We start from the raw sequence: 21,407 nt of genomic DNA on the forward strand, positions 1-21,407 counted from the left end.
CCCCCTTTCTCCCTCTCTCCCTCTTCTCCTCCTTTCCCCCTCCTTTCCCTCCCCTTCCCCTGTTTGAGATGTTCTCACTGATTTTAGTAGCTGATGTATCCTCAGCACGCATTGCAAGTGTCTTTTCTAAATCTGTGGCTTATCCTCTTCTCATGAACCTTTGGCAGAAAGGAAAAGTTTTGTAATTTTTAATTACACATTCAGTTATCATGTTTCCTTTCTGTTTAAGTAGACGCATATTCTCCACCTGGTTCCCTCTATGTCTTACAAGTGAGACTCATTCCCAGTCATCCATGGAGATAAATTACAAATGCTGTTCTGTCAAATTCTGCCTTAAATTATTGAGGTTTTTTTGTAAGAACCTGGGTTCATAGCACAAGGGAGACAGATCCTGAGATCTCTGTGGCCCTGTTGAAGCTGAGTCAGTTAGGAAACATCAGAAGCCAGAGCAGATGTTTGTTTTGGGAAAACTGAAGAGCCTATGACATTTCAGTGACGACTGCTCCCTCCCAGGATCACTCTGTCCCCACAGGGTGATGGTGAAGCCTTACACAAATGCTAATTTTCTCTGCCTACTGTTCTTCCTGTACAGTGAGCATCTGTGTAAAAAACTCTTTGTATTCACTTTACCCAGCGCCAAGGTGTCTCTTCTTTCCTATGTTTTTTTCTCTCTTGCTTACAGTGTAGACTCCATAGACCTCTAAGGTACCATTTAGGAAAAGATGCTAATAGAATCCAGAAGAGGAGAAAAATCACCTTTTCTACAAACCCAGGAGGCTTTATTGTACTGAAATGTCTTCTGTCCCAGGCTGGAGCTATCTTGTTAGTTCTCAAGAGGCAAATGAGCTGATCCTAAGTCTTCTGACCTAAATATCCCTTTCTAATAACTACAGTCAGAAGTCCCTGGAAGTCAGGAAACACAAAGCAAAGTAAAAGCCAAATAACATGATTTATTTTTCTCTCTTCTTAGTCCACTTTCACAGGAGTCAGAAGGACATGGGACAATTGTCTCTTGGCTACCTCTTGCTTAGCTGGAGAACTCAGAGCTTACATTCTCTTAATTTCAGCTTCAAGACAATTTTTAAATTATTATTTAAAGACAATAAGCACCGGGTGGTTACACCAATATGCTCAAGCATCGGGTCTGTTAATATTAACTTAGTTTCCCCACACAGAGGCATCCTGATCTCTTACTGGTCAAAAGAGAATAAACCCTTGGTTGTTTGAATTCCGCATACTTAGTTTCTTGGATCTTGGGTCAGTTTTCTAAAGCCGAGATTATTATTATTATTTTCTTTCAAGTAAAAGCCAGGATCTTCAGAAATCTGCCTGCTTTATGTTGCTGGGCACCTTATAATGTGACAGGGAAAGGCCCTTTCCTGAGTCTCACAGCACAGACATAAAATATATGCAGAAGTGTCAAGAGGAAGCATGACAGGTCCCTAGGCTGGGAATTCCCCATTGCTCTATAGCTGGTGAACCCCTACAAGTCAGAGGGACAGGAGACATGATGCTATCTTCATCTTTGCCTTTTTAAACATTCTGGTGTGGGGCGGGGGGATAAGTCTGCTTCCTTTGGGTTAGCAAAGATCCCACACTGAGAAAGAGAGATAATATTGTAACTCCAGAGGCCTTTCAATAGTTGCACTTGTGGGGTGCTGTCTCATCTGATCCCCACAGCCTGTCTGATAAGGCAGGTAGCAAGTATTATTTCACTTGCAAGTACTGAAATTTAGACCATGCTGAGATGCCAAGGGCCCCAGGTCACACCACACTGTTTACATAAGCTTGGGAAAAAATGTTTGCAGTCATTTTGGTGGGACAGTTCAATGTTTTGGATCTATTTTCCTTGAGAGTGTGAATTGGCCCATCAATCACATTGGTTTAAGAGTAGACTTAAGATTCTGATTAGAAGGCTTTGGAATATAGCTCAGTGCTGGAGTTCTTGCCTACTGTGTCCAAAGTTTATCACTGGAAGTAAAAAAAATAAAAATAAAGACGAAGGCAGGGATGATTGCTATCAGAAAAACCAGGTTTAGATGAACTCAGCCTCCTTCACATTTACGATTTGGGAAGGCTTCCTTTAAAAGGGATTTTAAAGTACAGTTTCATATAAGCCTTTTACTGGACAGCAGAGCCAGACAGCAGAGCCAGACATCAATGGTATCTGGAGTGAGTACATCCACGTAATGATGCCAAAGAACTAACTTGAAGATCGTGCTCCATGCCCACCTGGACATTCACAGTGTATGGGAGGCTTGCTGGCTTGAGTAGGAAAATGTTGCTAATTCAAACATGCATTTCATCTTAAATAGTCCAGAGGGATTTTTCGTACAAATAAACTTTTAAAACTAGTTAAATAATCACTCCCGCCATAGGATCTTACTCTTTGAAGTCAGGCTGGCTGGCTTCAAATTTCTGGCCCTCCTACTTCAGTCTCCTGAGTGCTGTGCTACCGTGCCTAGATTTAAAATAAACCTCAAATGTAAGTATAAGGTACATGTAAAAAAGCTCAGTATGTGAATGTATGTAGTCTGTGGGATTTTCATATAATAAACACACACACACATACACACACACCAACCACTGCTATGAAGAAACAAGCTTCCTCGTACCTGGCTCACCACTGTTCTCTAGCTACCCCCAGATGACCAACACCCCAATTTCTGCCACCAGTGATTGCTTTTGCCCATTTTGCATTGTTTCTAAGTGGAGTACGGCATTATTCCTTTGTCTGGCTTCTTGGACTCCGTGTTACCAATCCCTGCTTCTGATGTTGTATATTGTGGAGGTTTACTCAGGTTTGCTGTCCTGTGGGATGGCACTGTACTGTGGCAGACTGCAGTCAGTGTGAATCCACATCCATCCATGAGGAGCTTCCGTATCATCTCCCGGATTGGCCGCTCTGTTCTTTTCCTCTAGGATTGTGGGTAGTAAATAGTTCACGTTCAATTCCAAGTGGTTTTTATATGCTAATTGGGTCCTTTGAATATCATCTCGTATAAAGTGTGTACCTTTCATGTTTTGTTTTTCTTTTCTTTGGGGGCTTTTAAGTTTTAAAATGACTCATAGGAATTCAAAAATATGCAATGTTCCTGAGAACTTCATTGGATATGCGTGAGGCAGATACATTCTCCTAAACTTTGAAGGTGAAGGCTTTTAAAGAAGGGTCAAGAATTCAGAACATAGAATATGCTCCCTTTGGTTCTTAAGAAAGATGATATTTGAATATAGGTAAAGGGACCCAGATCTTGACACCTTTAAATTTGTTACAACTTTCTTGCAGCAGGATTATAAAATCAGCTGGGTGTGCTTGGGAAGCTAAGATCCCTTCTGAAAGTCATGTTGAAAACTAATCCCCTCCAGAGCCCAGGGGTTGAGAGGCAAGAGGATGAAGAAGTTGGAAGGCTTTGGAGAAATGATGGGGCCAGCAGGGCTTCTTCCTTGTTAATGAATTTACAGCCCTTCTGAAACATGCTTCCTGAGCAGATGGCAAGAGAGCTCTCCCATATTTTGCTTTGTGAGGGCATAGCAAGAAGTTCTTCACCAGGCCAAATGTAGGCAAAGCACTCTTGGACATCCCCATCCTCCAGAGCTACAAGAAATAACTTTCTGTTCTCTATAAATCGCCTAGTCTTGGGCAATTCTATTTTAGTGTGACAAAGTGTACCCAGACAGACTTTCAGATGACAGATCACTTAAGAGAGATTTTGACAGAGATTGGAAATAGACGGTTAATCTGAGTTAAATGAATGGCACAGAAGGATTAAGCACTATATACAACAGGAGCAAAAGACAGGAACATCTCTGGCGAATAGAGAAGAGCTCAGGTCTTGAGGAGCACAGAATACAAGGAGGAGTGTGGGATAAGCAGCTGTGAGGCCGAGCCTGTGTCCATCTGAAGCCACTTCTTTGGAAGTCTGTAAGCCCTGGTTGAGGAGAAGACTTAATGAAGCATGTTGTTAGCTACCAGGGCTCATTCTCCCCAGTAGAAGACTTGGAGCCTCAACAGTCTTCTTACTCTTTGCTTCCTTAGTCAGAGTTTGCTCCTGGCATGTGGTGGCAGAGGTCAGGGAGAGGCAGCATGAGCAGATTCATTTTTAGCTTTTGTGCTAAGGGCGTGTAGACTCCAAGGGCTTCCTGCCAACAGGAGGTCTAAGACATGCTGTCTGTTGAGTGCTATGCTTGGGATGAGTCCCAAGTTCAGGGTAGGAGGTAGGGACGGGAATTCCTTTCTGACCCCAGGACACAATCAATTTATGCTCAGGGTCCTGGAATTTAATTACCCGTCTTGTCTCAGCTTGCATAGCTGCAACAGCGGCTCATAGTTACAAAAGTGTCTGCTTCTTTACAATCCAGCGGCAGCCACAGCCGGGTCCGCCCCCCTCCCTGAACAGTGATTAATTGGGAAGGGTGGGAACTGGGGAAATCCTTTCCCCTCCCTTCAGTCCTGCCAGCTTGGCTTTGAACCCGCAAGAGTATTTTGAACAAAGATCATGTTTCTTTGCACCCGCTCCCTTCTCTCTCACCCTCAGCTCTTCCCTGATTTGTACATTCTCTTTGGCACACTGGTGTGTACATTGTGACCCCTGTCTTCCTATGTGCTCCTTTAGGCTTCTGTGTGATTTATTTCTCCTTCTTTGAGATTTTGACCATGAAATTAGCAGCCTTTTGTTCTAAGGTTTGTGGAGAGACTCTTCCATTGTTCGTCTCAGGATGTAAATGTGATTTTCTATTTTTCTTAAAATGAAAAGAAGATAAGCTGGATCCTTTGAGTTGAATGAGCATCTAAGTGTTACAGAACAGTAACACATAGATTGCTTTGCTTGGGGCTTCATTTTCTGTATATGTTGGCAAGATGCATTCAGAGTATTGGATAACACAATGGTTTGTTTAATGGCCTTTCTATATTCATGTTAGTGAGCTTTTCATTATCATGACTAAATTCCTGAGAAAGTAACTTGGAATAAGAAAATATTTATTTTAGGTCAAAGTTTTAAAAGTCTCAGTTCAGGCTGGCTAGAGCCATTGTTTTGGGCCTGGAGTGAAGCAGAATATCATGACAGCAGGAATATGTGGTAGTGGCTGCCATGAGGGCCAGGAAGCAGGCTAATGATGTGGCTCCCAAAACCTGAGCCACGTGACCTTCTTCCTCCATCTTGGATTCATATTACATCATAACCAGTATAACCTCTTCATCTCTGGAGACACTTTCCTATCCTGCCCAAAGGCATGCTTCCTTCATCTTCTAGGTGTCTCTTAATCTAATCAAGTTGACAACTAACTTTAGCTATCTCAATATCATAAGTTGTGTGTCCATTCCCCTAGGACACTTATTTATATTGTTCCCATTATTTTAAATGGTGATTGATCAGTCTTGTCAAATCTGGGTTGTACTCTGTTGAGTAACACCACACCCTGGAGTCTTCAGGCAATAGTTCTAAAAGAAATTTGATTGTAGAAAGTTTGTTTCTTTCTACCTTGAAGATTAAAGTTGCATCCACAATCAATATTATGTCAGTTGAGTTTCTACTACTGTAACAAAATACCTGTGGTAATCAACTTAGAATGAAGACAAGTTTGTTCTGGATTTAGAGGCTTCATTCCATAGTTGCTGGCCCTCGGTGCCTTTGGGACTATAGTGATGTAGTCTGTATCAGTGAGAGCACAGGGTTCAGAAACTGATCACCTCATGAGAGGTCAAAAAGAGAGACAGAGGAGGTCAACATCCTGCAGTCCATTTCAGGGTGTGTCCTCAGTGACCCCACACCTCCCACTGAGTGTTACTTAATGTTTTTCACAGTGTTTAATCGTGCAAGGTGTAACATGTGGGCACTTAGGGAACATGCCATAGGGATATATCTAAACTGTAGCCAAGGGACAGTGAGGAAAGAGGTCAGACAGAGAGATACATCTGACTAATGAAGACACATAAAAGGCCTCAGCCAACACCCAAGGAACCCTAAAATGGCTTCACAGAGTTGTACCAAAATGAGGAAGAATGACAGACCTTTGACTGTTCCACACAGGCTCGTTGCTAATTGGGCTGATCTAACAGTGGCCCTTTGACTTTGAGTGAGACATGTCTTATTGAAAGAAAACCATGTTTGTGACCTGGAAGCCATTGACATTCCTAAATGCTGTCAAATGAAGATTCCAGCCATAAAATATCTAGCAGTATGTGTGTGTGTGTGTGTGTGTGTGTGTGTACATTGCGTGTGCATGTGCACAGTATAGGTTGATCATGTGACCATGAGCAGTGAACCATACTGTCTACTACGTATCATTTCTAGAGTTGAATTACTGTTTCATAGGGTATAGGCAGATTCATGCTGAGTAAATGTTGTCAAACAACTCCTAACTGTCTGTGCACAAATGCTGTCTGAATTCAGATTCCCTTGTCTTCGGCAGACTCTTAGCAAAAAGAGAAAGAACATTTATGGGGATATTGATATTAGAACAGTTCATACACTGACTTTGTACATTTTGCATTATAGAGAAAACAAAGTTGAGCGAACTGAAATATTCTACTTACTTGCTAACACACAACTTAGAAACTGTCAACAGCTATTCAAGATGTTCTGAGATGTAGTTAGGGGACAAGCAGATCATAGGACTTCCTGTTGAGCTGAGGAACTAAGGAAATCAGGCATGTGAATTGATAGTTGTCTCAAATTTCGTTTTTCAGAGTGGCTAAATCAATGAAGGTCCCTGTGTATGAGACCCCTGCTGGATGGAGATTCTTCTCAAATCTGATGGATTCCGGACGATGCTCTCTGTGTGGCGAGGAGAGCTTCGGCACTGGTAGGCTCAGCTGGGCTGATGTTACTGCCGAGGGCGGCTGAAATTCCGCAGACCCACTGGAGACTTATAAATAATCTTCCTTGTGCATCAAAGGCTGCCGGAAGAATTACTTAGAAGCCAAAAATTTAAAAATAAAAAACTATAGAAACCCATTAGGATGCATGTAGTGATACAATCACATCTTTTGGGTCTCTTTAAAGATATCCTTTTCTTTAAAAAGAAGAAGTTCATTTGAAAATGATAAATGTAGACAGAATATCATATTAATCACACCATTCAATTTTAAGGGACAGTATTTTTATTATTATTTGATAATAATTTTATTTTGCAGTACTGAGGACTAAACTTTGTCAGACCTTTTAAATTTTACTTGAGATAGAGTCTCACTATACAAATCAGCTTTGAACATGTGGTTTTGGCCTCCTAGTAGCTAGGATTATAGGTGTGCTTCAATATGTTGCATGTTGCTTTTTTTTTTTTAATTTTGTTTTTCAAGACAGGGTTTCTATGTGTTGCCCTGACTGTCCTGAAACTGGCTCTGTAGACTCACAGAACTCTGTAGAACTTTCATCTTCCTACCATTAACTTTTGAATGTTTGGCAAGTCCCACCATGCCCCTCCCTCTCTTTTTAAAGTTAATCACCAACATGGATTTCTCTACTTTCTCCAAAAAATAAGTTACCTTTCCTGATTATTAGGAAACAACATTTTCCCACCCCCACAAAGCTCATCTTGTTATTCCTGAATATTTTAGTGGGAATTTTCAAACATAAAACTTCACTGGAAACAGCATATAACCATGGTGCCATTGTCACAGTTTAAAATTCCTTCTTTTAGAACCTTAAGAGGTCACTCCAGTGCTTTGCATTTTTCTACGAATTCTGTTATAATTTGTGTCTTTATTCTCCTACATACAGTCCTATACGTATGGCTGCCTTCATTTTAATTTTTGTTTTATTTTCAATCTTTATATCTATCTATTCAGTTTCCAATGTGATGATACGTTTATTGAAGGAACTCTGATGTTGTAAGATGTCTTGTTTTTGGAGATAGAGCCTCACTATGTAAGTCAAGCTGACCTTGAACTCCCAATCTTTCTGGTTCTGCCTCTCAAGTATTGGGATGGTCAGTGTGTGCCAGCATATCTAACTCTGCCTTTTATTTGTATAATTTACCTTTACTTTATAATAGTTTCCCTATCCCCAGGATAAGTGCCTTCTTCTCCATTAGATTTGGCTGACACCAGGGCCATATCTGGCTCTAGTTCTATTGATTGTTTTACCACTTGACAGTTATTTGCTTTTTCTTGCTTTTTGTGGATCTCATAATCTTTAATCCAAAGTATGTGGATATAAATGGTATATATGTAGGCAAATAGTACTTGAGTCCAGAAGATGGCACAGCTCTTCCTTTAGGTCAATTAATATGGAAGGTTAAGTTTATTGGATTTGGGCTTTATTGTTTACATTATAAACTTTAGTGTACCATAGGCCTGAAATTGTTCTAGAGGTAGGATACTTTACTCTGGAGGGTGAGAAGCCGCAGGGAGTTTGCTTGTGTTTCTTGCTTGCTTGCTTCTTTATTTTAAATGCTCTGTTTTCATTCTCAGCATGTAGCAGTCACTTCATGCCTGAAACACAAGCAGTGCTCTCTCACCACACAGTGCCTTTTGCGTAGCATTGATGGATGAGTCTTGAGTCCAGGAAGGCTGCTGCTCTCTCCATAGGAGTAGATGAATCTTTACCCTTGTTCCTCACACAGCAAGATAACTCTTCTCCTGAACACTTAGGGTGAGGAGTGAGGTTTTCAACCCGTTTCATATGAGAGGAGGACCCAGGACTTGATGCAGCCCATCCTATGTGTTTATACCACCATGTCTCCCTCTATCCTGGGTCTTCTGAATCTATCCGAAAAGCCTGGAGCACAGAACTTGGAAGTGTTTCCTCTTATCGCTGGGGATCAAGTGATTTTTAACAACACCATACCCTAATACCCTACACTTGCTTTGTTCAGCAATTTGTAAACTCCCAGTGACTTCTGAACATTTATCAGCTCCCCCTTTCTCCTTAGTCCTCAAAGGTGAGACCAATGTCCTGTTCTCTCTTTGCTGAATGGCTTGTTGCTATTTAGAATCCTCTCTTTTCCTTGTGGTGGCAGATCTCTAAGGAGTTCAGGAAAATTCTGTAGGTTTCCTGGCCTTTCTCATTGGTAAGATTTTTTTTTAAAAGACTTTTCTTTTATAGACTTCTCTACAATCAGAGTGCAAAAATAGAACTGCAAAAGCTATTTCTTAATAAGTTCCTCTGTTATCTGATTTAGTCCCCATTCGATAGTTTTCTCCTATTAGGAACCAAAAGATCGTAGAGTGTAACTGATTAATTCATTTCTTAAGTTTCTTTTAGCATCAGGGGAAATGTTTGCAAGTATTCACTCAGGGCTTTGCATGTGTTAGGCTAAGGCTGTGACACTTAGCCCCACCTCAACCTAGAAGTCTTTTAAAATTTGTGTTGCATGTTCTGTTGAGCTTTGCATATTTGAAATTTTCACATTCTTATCCACATTTTTTTCCAAGTCAATCAGTGCTTACCCAGAAAAGTGTGGCTATTTTTACTAATATTATTTTAGCAATTCTGTTATTAACCTTAGTGCTTTAGTTTCCAAAAACTGCATATTATCATAGGTTTTTTTTTTTTCTGGTACTCGGTCAAATGTATAATCATTTTTTGGTGTTTTTCTTCCCAATACTGATACCTTTTTGTTTTATATTATCTTATTACATAATTACCATCCTCAGAATTGTAGTCAATAACAAGTAGTTTTCATAATTTAATATTTAGCAACTATTTTTACCAATACTTTTTCATTTGTAAAATTGCTAGCATGCGTTAGGTGATTTTTTTTTCTATTTATGTTTCACGTTGTGCTTCCTTAAGAAAGGCTACTGGATTTACCAGGCACATTATTAAAACTTAGTGATGTAGTAACATGTCCTATCCCCTCTTTATTTTGTAAATGTAATGAAAACTACTGATCTCCCCATATCAAATTATATTTGAATTGCTAAGAATAAGTCCCATTTGGCAACGCTGAAACAGATTGCAGTAAAGCCACTTTAAATGGTCATAATGGCAGTCTTATAGGCCAAATTCATAAAGAAACCTTTCTCTTAGGATATTTTCTTCTCTTGTCAAAACAAACTATACCCCAGTAGAATTACTGTTAACATCTCAGGAAGGCTACTATGTTCTTAGACAGAAAGAGACCATAGCAAACTTTCTCAAATATGACTGTCTGGACACAAATGGGTTGCTGACAATTCTGCCCGGTAGACTCATGGCTGTTAAGTCCTTCTCTGTCGCAGCCTAACAAATAGAATTCTTCTCTTACTCCTCTAGTGTCCTGTGTGCTTCTATCAGAGACCATGATACAAAAAAGATCAGAAATCTTATGTCACATGTAGTAATTCTGCTCAGTTGCTAGTAAAATAGCACAAATACAGCAACTGGAGAGAAAACTGTGGCATCCCAGCAATCCCTTCTCCTCTATTTTCATACACATTTACAGAATGTTTACAATGTACCTTGTGCTCTATAACTTCTTTATAATTAAGAGGACAAAATATTACATAGATAAGCTATGCTGTACCTTTATGTGATAGCTAGTTTCTGTCAACTTGACACAAACCTAGAGTCATCTGGGAAGAAGAAACCTTAACTGAAGAATTGCTTTGGTCATATTGGCCTGTAGATGTATCTGAGGAGCATTTTGTTGATGGCTTATTGATGTAGGAGGTCCTAATCCACTGTGGGTGGTGCCATCCCTATGCAGATGAGCCTTGGATGTAGAAGAAAGGAGTTAAAGTGATCAATAAGTAGTGTTTTCTGTGGCCTCTACTTCAGTTTCTGCCTCTAGGTCCCTATATTGAGTATTTGCCCTGACTCCCTCAGTGATGGATTAGGACCTGGAGGTTGTAAAATGAATAAATCCTATCTCTCTTAAGTTGATTTTTGGTCAGTATTTTATCACCACAATAGAGAGACAACTAGGACAGCTTATTAATACATATTTCAACTTAATAAACATTTATTAATTGTTTCCAAATTATAAAACATCATATTGGATGATCTGTTGAATATAAAGTGATGAATATCATATCCTTTAGGTTAATAAGATGTCTACAAGGCCTTTGCAGGCCATAGAGAGGCATGGAAGATGTATTTTAGAAGACAAGAGAAGGAGAAAATGCATTAGACTGGAAGTTTAAAGCATGCTTTTTGAAATAGATGGAAGGTGAGCTTGTTCTTGAAGTTTGGGGAGGATTTTTAAACATAGACATAAAAGACCAAGACCCTGCTGGATGGTGTAATGTCAGAAAGCCAATGAAGAACAGGACATGTTTTGCAAGTAGTCAATTTTCCTCTTGTCTAGAGTGGTATTTTTAAAATATGGACCATGAGATTAATATAATATCATCAATTGCTTTAAGGAATAGAAAATGTGAGAAAGCAAGGCAGTTCAGATGTTGCTTGACAAAATCTCTGTGTGTATGTGAGTGTACACATGCACATGTATTTTCTCTTGGTAAACTGTCCTTATTGTAGATCATGGTGAAAATATCTGAGAGCATCTTTGGCAAGAATCACAAAACGTTCCTTAAAAGGCAAGATAGTAAATATTTTTAGACTCTACCAGCCATAAGGCCTTATGGGGTCCCTGTTGAAACTACTCTGCCGTATGACCATAGCACAAAGCAGCCACAGATAATGAATTAACAAACCAGCATGGTTATCTTCCTATAAAGTGTTAGTCATGGACACAAGCATGAATCCCAAGTTCCCCTCAAGGGCCGAGTTCGCCCATTTGCTACCCCTGCTCATGGAGTCAGGTAGAGGAGAGAGTTTCTAGAGACAGGACTGGAAGTATCATGAGAAAGGAGTGTCTGAAGCCTATATTGTCTTAGATGTTGAGCACCAAGCAGATGCCTCTCAGCTAGCTAGCAGTGGGAGGCCACATCCAGCACATGTGAGGAGGTCAGCCTGCGGGTGCTTTCAGCAAGCTTCCCTTTGAGATAGAGATGCTGACGGCAACATGAAGGCTGGACTGGATGGGGATATTAAAAAGGCTTTTGCTTTTGGCATTGTCTGTCATTTTCCTTTCAAGGAACACAGGAGACTTTTTTTTTCATGTCAAGGGCTTTAAAATTGTTATATCTTCTGCCATTTTGGCAGGTTAAGATGATATTAGCCTGCTTTGATACATGGAACTCTGAGCCCAAGGAATAGTGCAATGGGTCTCCCAGGGTGCCCGAGCCTGGAAAAGGTCTTCATTTTCATTAAATCTAGCAGAACTAAAAGGCAGTTCTTTGGCTCTTTGGTGCACACTGCTTCTACTGTGCTTGTCAGTCTTCCCATGAACATAATGACTTTCTGCCTTGAAAACAGTCGACAGTATGCAACCACTCTAATGCCTGAAGGAACAGAGCACTGAATTTAGGGAGGAGAAGTGGCTTCATTCAGCTCTTCTATCAGGATTCCTTAATATCAGGTCTTAGAAAGGCTGTGATCTGGATGTACAAGAATCACAGAGAAGCTTGGTTGATTTTGTGTGTGTGTGTGTGTGTGTGTGTGTGTGTGTGTGTGTAACTTCTATACATACATGTATATTCAAATATTGTATACTATATATAGTTGAATATATTCATACATGTATACATATATGTTCATATATATTCACAGGAATATATATATATGAGTATAGATATTCAACTATATATATAGTTGAATCCCTGAAAGTGATTCAAAATGATGCTTGGGGCTTTGCATTTTGAAGAAATATGTTTAAGTAGTTCTGGTGTACATCCAGGAACAAAGAAGACTATCAGTGTTTCTGATTTGTATCATGACTGGGAGAAACCATATGTCTGAGATTCCACATTGGGTTGAACTAAGCAGGATGAGAGCATAAGAATAGAAGGCTTGTGACTCGCATCTAGGACCCTTGTTTGACACTGCAGGCCAACTAAGTAACTTCTGTGTCCCTCATTTACAACTTGTAAATATTGGCTCATCACAGGAGCTATCTGTCTATGTTAAAATATGGTTTTCAGAATCAATACTTAATCATAGGAAGAGAAATGGAGAGATAGAAATATTTAGAGAGGCTTCTAATGTGCACTTCAGCCTTTCCAAAGTAGAAGCTTTTGCCAGTGTCCCTGGGGCATGGAACTGTGTACCAACCAAGAATGTACAACTCAGTGCCAAGAAAGCTTGGAAATAAGACTCTATCTCAGCTCAAGGATGCCAAGACACTGCCCAGGGGTAACTCCTAAGGAACAAGATACATCCTGAATAGAAATGTCCCTGCTGTCATCTCTATTTCCCAGAGTGTGCCAAAGTAGCAGGCTAGTGAACAGATCTGTGTTCAGGCTTCTCTTGAGTGAGATGTTGGTCCTAGGCAGTAGGAACCTATGTTCATTGCTCTGTCAAAGAAACTGGCCAATAGAAGCCAAGCTACCTTTTGTGCTAGGACCAGGTGTCCACCCAGGCCCTGGGAAGGATCTGGAAAGCTGCTTCCTGGGGTGGGAAGCGTTTTGTACATACTCCATCAAACAGAGGACTATTCATCTAAATGGCATTTGGGTTGCTTCTTCCAATTTTAAAGGAATCTGGGCTTATTCCAAACACAAACAGAATGTACTAATATACTAAAATTAGGATTTAAAAAAAATGTAAAACTTGGAAGAAAATTGTTTTGGATTGTTAAAAATGTTCATCCAGTTTTCCTCATTACCATCAGCATTCTAGGGGGCTGGAAAGATGGCTCAGCAGTTAAGAGTACTGGCTGTTCTTCCAGAGATCCTGAGTTCAATTCCCAGCACCCACATGGTAGCTCACAACCATTTGTAATGAGTTCTAATGCCCTATTCTGGCATGTAGGTGTACATGCAAATAGAGCCCTCATATACATAAAATAAATAAATAAATCTTAAAACAAAGCATCAGCATTCTAAGAGGCCATGATGTTTTGAGAACACATGAACTGTCCTGGCCCAGAGTTTGTGAGCCTGTCTCCCGCTGAAGAACTGCCCTTTGTGTGGACGATCTCTAAGCCTGACCACCAGCAATCAGTAGTACATCACCAACATAGCAGCAAAGGCTCTCATACCTGCCAATAAGAAAACAAACAAAAACCACACACACACACAACCAAAACAACAATAACAACAACAAAAACAGCAACAACAAAGTCCCATGCAGCATGACAGTATTGATTATTTCTAAGCAAGACTGCTGTGTTGAATTTTCTAGAATAACAGCTTTGTTTGTCCATTTGTTTAAGTGAGTCAGGGCATTCCTAAGTTATTTATGCAGCCATCTCTTTCTGGAAATTTGGAATTACATACAGCTCTCCTGACAGTAACACACTTAGCCAAATTGTTCCTCCAGATTCTCCCCTTGTGAATTCCTGGGTACAGTGTTATGTTCTTAAGCCAAGGGGTTTTCTATCTCAGATTTTAGCATAATGGAAAGAGGCCAGTGGCTTGTCTTGCCACAGAGTCTTCAATATCCTTCTGATTACCTGAGGTCTGCTGGATATCTCTGTCATGTGGATATTGTAAATATGGTGAAGACAGGGGTCGTGTCTGTCTTCTTCAGACCTCATTCTTTGACATAAGATAGGTCCAGAGTAAATATTTATAGGACATGTAGAAGAACAGAAAGATTGTATAGCCTACTTACAAAGAATGATAAAACAAACATAAAAAATTATAAAAGAAAGTTTTGATGTTTTTTCATTTTCTTATCATTACCAGTACAAATTCATAGCTAATAAAGCTCTTCTAGAAAGATCTCCCCTTCTGAAACCCATGCTAATGGTCAGATTTTAAAGTACTGGTAGTTTATACCATTAACTTGTATATTTCCCATGTGGGTGCTGAGACTAACTTGGGTGTGGCTGTGCTTGACAGTGGGCTGGTTCTAGCTCTTGTGATGTTCCTGATGTTCCTGAACCACAGCGTCTTCAGTAAGTCATTCTGTGAGCTGTTGCTTTGTGCTTTGCATTATTGACTTATTCTCAAGTTACTTTGTGTAATGACATTTTATCTCCCCCAGTAGTCGAACAGTTTATTACACTCTCAGGTCACTCTCCTTAGTTTCTACTCTTACTATGTGTGAGCTACACACATTTTAACTCAAGACTAGATTCATAGCAGTACTGTGACACAAATGTTACATAGGCTTATCTCTCCCGTATTTGCCCAACTGTTTCTATTTTTTTTTCAGGTCAGTTGAAGGAAAGCTTGTGTTTGTTCCCCTCTAAGGGGTCTTAACTTCACATTTGTCTGCTTTCAATTCTACCCGGCCAGCAGGAGAAAGAAAGAGGTTGACATATCTCTGAGTTTCAAATGATCAAGTATAGTGATTTTTTTCTTTTCTGTGGCCAGTGCTTCTAAACTTGGCTAGATTGCAGAAGGGGTGGAGCTGTTGTGATGACAGCATTATCAGGGCTGGGAGAAGGGTTTCTCCGTAGGACTGTAAGAAATGGACTCTGTGCAATTCAATCTAGGGTTGGGCAGAGCGTGCTGTGATTGACATTCCCAAGAGCCTCCTTGTAAAGTTGGAAAATTGAAACTGTTCTCTGGATTCTCTAGGAGCCATCGCCTGCTGTGTTGGAAACAAAACTCCCATCGGTGTGGGAAGAATGTCTCCATTACATGTCCCCTCTTTCCGTAGCGTTTTCTTGGGACCTGTTCCCTTGGCTACTCAGTTAATCCTGCATGTTAATGAAAAGTGGCAAGAGAAAGTGTTGTGTAAATGGAAACATGGGATTGGTGCCTTTGAACTACATCTATACTTTCCAGTGCATTCTGGGACCTAGAGCCTAGGAGATCATGGCCATTGGTCACAGGCTTAGAACTTCCAAATAGTATGAACATTACTTTGCATAGTGTCTGCACCCTGAAAAGTCACTGGGGATAGTCATGGTCTAGCATACGACCTGTTGGGAACAGTTCTTGGAAAGTTCTGTTCTTCTTAGGAACCTTGGTGGTACAGGAATAGTTTGGGATATATGTCAAGAGATTTCTATTCTAGGGCTAGCGTGTTCCTGTGAGGGAAGTGTGGTTCCAGGTTCTGACTCTCCTCCCCTCATGTCCGGACACCATCGCTGGTACACCAGCTTAGAGAAGACAGGGCATAGTCTGGAATGAGTGGGGCCCACAGTCTGCCTCTTCCCTCTGGGGCATCAGACACCCCTGAAACACCAGGCCAGAAGGGGGAAGGGGAGTCCAGGATAAATGTTGTGGTTCCTGTCTTATGCTTTCTCTCTCTCAGGTGACCAGATGCTGCCGTACACGGGGCTGAAAGGATGAGTCGGAGGTGTGAGGGAGAGAAGGCCTTCTCCAAGAATCTTAGTGTTATAGCTGTTTTAGGTGAAGGTCTTCTCTGATGTTCTTTAATGAAGTGGCTCTCATTTAATGAAGTGATTTTACCTGGTTCATATTTCTTTATACAGGGTGAGTTTGAATGGCTACACATTATTTGGGGTGAATCAAGGGTTATATAGTTTTGAGGAAGGGTGGTCTGTCCATGAGATATGTTCTAGCTGGGCTGCCTTGTCTGGCGTCAGTAGAAGAGGTTGCACCTAGCCTCACAGAGACTTAATGTGCCAGGGTGGGGGGAATACCCAGGGGTGCCCCCACCTGCTCAGAGGAGAAGATGGGGACAGGGAAGAGTTGTGGGAGGGGTGACCAGGAGGGGAGCAGTGAGTAAGCCCCATCACAGTCTGCATTTATGAAATCTGACCAAGCAGCTCCATTTCTAGGAATTGTAGATATGCTCATATAAAAGAAGGATGTGTAAAAACTGAGCTATTGGTTGTGCTACCAAAAATGAGGACGGGACCATAGTAGCCCCTGATTTGTAGATGAAGTCACTGTGGCTTAGGGAGGGTCAAACCTCTGGAGCCCACAGTGCAGAGGATACGGGGGCAGCAGTTGCTGCCCCATGGCCTTTCTGAACTCACAGTGAGCACTGACCCTATTCCAGGCAGCTGAGCTTTGCTCTCCCTCTGATGAGCATCTGTGCATTTCAGAGTGCTTATTTTTAGCATAAAATATATGCTATATATCATCTATAACATATATAAAAAAACCAGTCATATAATGACCATCTTTTATCAAAACCTTCCGTTTCTACCAGATGTGAGAGAGCTGAATATAATTAGTTTGAAAAATGGACAAGAATTGTATCACAATTCTCTGGCAGGCTCTGGAGTCTATCCCAAAGGGATGCTGATCCCCAGGCTTTCACTCATGGTCCTGCTGTTTAAAGAAAATAAATATCCCTGTCTTGGGAAGATGAAACTAAGATGGAGAGAGTTTCACTACAGCTGAATGAGAATTAGAAGCAAGCAGATAGAAGTTCCTAAGATGTGGAGTGTGAAAAGGAAGGACCGCAAGTCCATCCCCCAGATCCTTAGGTGGCCGAGCTCTGCTCTGACCACATGGTTGTTTCACCTGCTCGCTCCTAGGATGCTCTCCTCATCATGCTACTCCATGAGTTGGGAAGTCTGTGTAGGTTTTGGAGCCAAGCTGCCCAGATTCAAATCTCTTTGTCCCTTAATAGGAGTTTGACATATCACGACTCTATCCCTTGTTTATAATAAAGGGCTGTTAAGTTGTAAACCTTAGGAGAGATGTACAGAATAGCAGAGACTGGTGCCTGGTGCTACAGTGTTATCTTAGAAGGGACCTCGCTCACCCTGGAATTCTGCTTTCAGAGCCAGTGTGATGTTTACTTGTATGGGTGTACACGTCACCTGCCATTTCGGGTTCCGGGGAGTGTGCACACAGAGGCACACGCGAATGTACCCCAAACCTCTTTGAGTACATAGTTCTTTTTATTGGATGGGCCACTCCTCTGCTTTGTTAGGGGCTTAGAAGCTTCTTAGGATATGAGACATCTCAAACAAAAAATCGGGAAAGTCCCGGGATGAGTCAGCCACTCCAAATCTGGTCAAGTCCTCACTTTTCCAAATGCAAAGGACAGAATGAAACTACAAGACTGGCGTGACAGACACCCACTTGACAAGGCCAGCAGCATCTCCTGAATTGGAAAGCAGTAGCTATTGTCTTGTCTTGACCTAGAGCAAATGCAGGCAGACATGGACCCTACCCAGCAGCCTCCCCCAGCCCGGGATACCTGTGACACTCACCCAGGGAGCTATTCCACAAGATTCCAATGCCTGCTGTGACTGGCCCTGTGGGGACCTGAACATGGGCATTTTTAACATTCTCTAGTGGCCGTAACTTGCCATCAAGGTTTGAGAACTACTAGTCTGTGCTGGAGTTCAGTCACAGTCTTGACAGCCCGGAGAGGCCAGGTGTGAGCACAGGACGCCCTGGATTTTCTAACTGACTAAGATTATAGTAATCATCTCATAATGCAATATAATACAGTAATCCTAAGATTCAGGATTCCCGTGGTATAGTGGGGATTTGACTCAGAAGCAATGTACATGTGCGATGCTGTATTGATTTGCCTATTCGAAGAAATTCCTTCTGCTTTTCCTTTACTGCCCTCTTTTATTTCTTTTCTATCTATTGTCCTCTCTGGTGAATACAGAATGTATCCTGGTATATTGCTGACCTTAGAGAATTCTTTTTTTGTGGCGATGATAATTTTGGTGACAATTGTGTGTATAATGGGGGAGGGCACATGTGTGTGGAGGCCAAAGATCAACTTTTAGGAATTGGTTCTCCCCTTCTACTGTGGGTTCCAGGGCTCATGTTCAGGTCATTGGGCTTCTGTGGTAATGCTTTCACCCACCAAGAGCTCACACAGGCCCAAGGAATGTGGTTCTAAAACTTGAAAAATTTCCAGATCAGATTGGAGTAGAGAGAGATCAGTGATATTTCTGACAAGAAAATAGATACCCCTTTGTGCTGCCTTTGGCCGGAGTCCGGCAGGGGAGAACTGTGTCTCCTGAGGATTGTGGGCTCTGGCTTGATGGCTGTGGTGCAGGCTGGGCAGATGAAGGTGGATGGGCTTGCGTCAGGATGGCTTGGCTAGAAGGGAAGCTCAGTGGTACTTCTAGACTTGAAATTAGGGCTAAATTCTCCTTGCTTCATCCCAGCTGAATGGTAGGCTTTGGTTATAGGACCAGCCTGAAGCTAGAGGAACCAAGCTCAAAAATTGTTCTGCACTTAGTAATAGTACTGAGATTCACGATTCCCATGGTGTAGTGCAGATTTGATTTAGTAGCAATATACATGTATGATGCTGTATTGATTTGCAATAACTTATTTATTGGGTCACTCAGTTTCCCCAAGGTAAGCCCTCCAACTATAAAACACAGGAAGCACACAGTCAGGCATATTACAGAGGGAAAGAAACCTATCTCAAAAGGCCGTGTGCTGGGTGAAGGAACAACATACTGGAACACATATGTTTCAAATCTAAATTTTTATGGACCATTGACAAATTTAAAAATGAAAGTTTTGAAAATAACTTATATGTTTAGCGTAGAAATAAAGCAAAGGGCAGAGAAGAAAAGCAACCACAGTCCTGCCATTTTCAGAGTTACATAACTGTTGTTAGAAGTTCTGTTGTCCACCTGTGCCCCATATGCATCCATGTGTTTCCCGCAAAAATGTGCTCCATGTTATTCTTTTTAAACTACTTTTTCCAGTTGTTAAATTTGCATGAGCATCACTCTGTTCCTGAAGACTCTTGTTTAATATTTTGTTTCTGTGAGAGGTTTTTCTTCAGAAACAAATTAATTTTCACAATTCTCTGGTGTTCAGCAATTGATATTTATTTTTATAATTTTTCCCTCTAAGCTGTTTGTGTGAGTGAATGTCTGTAAGAATAAAGGATTAGAAAGAGAACATCAGAGTCCAAAGGCTACTGCATGTTAAGGCTTTTGACCATTATCATTGTTCTACTGGACCAGACTGCCTTCATCTACATTAATGCTTTTTTGTTGTAGGACAGTTTCTTTTAAAGCCAACATTGGCTAGTGTGACAGCCTGCAAATGTTGCCCCATTCTCTTGGCTTTTTTTTTTTTTTGACCACAGTGAGATCGAACATTTGTTCAGATGTTTTCTGGCCTGTCATTATTTCCCTCTTGACAGTTGCTGGTTTGGGATGTGGCTTATGGTTCACTGGCCTCAAATGAAAAAATGCTTGCTTGTGCCTTTCTCATAGCTGTCTATTGGGAGTCCTCTCAGTGAATCCTGAAAACATTTTACAGTATGCAGTTTATTCTCTCTCTCTCTCTCTCTCTCTCTCTCTATCTATCTATCTATCTATCTATCTCTCTCTCTATCTCTATCTCTATCTCTCTTGTGTGTGTGTGTGTGTACATACATTTCCCCCTGCTCATAGTAGGCTTTTAGAAAACAACTGCTTCTTTGTGTATTCATATTCCTTATGCAACTTACCTGACAGGGATAGGGCATCGGAGTTCACTTGCCTTAAAGATATGTTAAAGGACTCCACCTCCCCCCACCCCCCAAACATTGTGATTATCCAACAGAAACATCTGAATAATTTGCAGCATCATGTCTTGTCTCTCTCACTTCTTCAGTGAACTAGATAGCACAGCAAGCTTCACTTGATCATCAGCCTCTTATGACTCTTGGCAACTCTTGGTCCTGTTGACAAAGATGTCCAGGCCAGCTCACAATTTTCCTATGCATCATCTGCAGATGACCAGGGGTTTTATCCATCTAAAAGAACTCTGTGTCTGTGTGCCACTAACTTTTGACATCTTATCTGAAGAACTTAATAGCATCTAATGGTTCTATCTCTGGTAATGTGATCCAGCTGGAGATCCAAGCTATACAAAGCCCTTGTATTAGACAAAAGGGTACTTTTCTCCAGCCAGTAAGTAAAAGTGACTTTCCCCCCTCAGCTATAAAAGGACAAGAAGGTTTGAAATGATTGCACTGGACTGAGTTTCCTTGGCTTGTTGTTTTGGCAGCTGGCCATATTGCTAAGCATGAGTCTTCCAAATTTCTTCCTTTTTTTTAAAGCAGCATAAAGCACTTACTGGCCGAGACAAGCCTCTTTATGGTGTGATGATTAATGCCCAGGGTCTTCTTAACCTGGAGCCAACCACAGTGGGACATTCAACATTGTCACTGGCAGACCATTGATCAGTGTGTGCTAAGAACTAGAGACTAAAAAGTTGACTCTTTTTCCTATTGATGTAAATTACTTTGCTGCCCTCTCTGGTCGCATATTTTTCTCCGTAAGAAAACATACTTAACATTCAGTACTCTCAGTAGAGCAACGATGGTAAACAAATAGCCAGTAGTTTCAGCTTTAGTCTACATAGATCTTTAACTTAACTGAGGAACCATTTTGTCCCATTTTTAAGGTTTCCATGACATGAGTCTGCTTTGTTGATTTTCTATGTCTATTTCATCACCTTAAATTCAAGAGAGAGCTTGTCCATTGTTGCTTCCTGATTGCAATAAGAGATGGTCCATTTCTGGTCCCAGTCTCAGTTCATAAGATGTTGCTATTGTTAGAGTCAGAAGAAGGAGGAGAAGGAGAAGGAGAAGGAGAAGGAGAAGGAGAAGGAGAAGGAG

At 41.1% G+C, this 21,407-nt stretch overlaps 1 protein-coding gene across 1 annotated transcript in view; it reads left to right on the forward strand.

Moving 5' to 3' along the window:
* Pgm5 (phosphoglucomutase 5) overlaps nt 1-21,407 on the forward strand; it is a 169,482-nt gene that overhangs the window by 100,167 nt on the left and 47,908 nt on the right. The window contains exon 7 of the mRNA XM_028764110.1: nt 6,689-6,804. Within this exon, the coding sequence (XP_028619943.1) occupies nt 6,689-6,804 (116 nt within the window). The remainder of the gene's footprint in view (nt 1-6,688; nt 6,805-21,407) is intronic.

The sequence above is a fragment of the Grammomys surdaster genome, unplaced genomic scaffold, assembly GCF_004785775.1.
Source record: "Grammomys surdaster isolate TR1022 unplaced genomic scaffold, NIH_TR_1.0 141, whole genome shotgun sequence".
Classification (NCBI taxonomy): Eukaryota; Metazoa; Chordata; class Mammalia; order Rodentia; family Muridae; genus Grammomys; species Grammomys surdaster.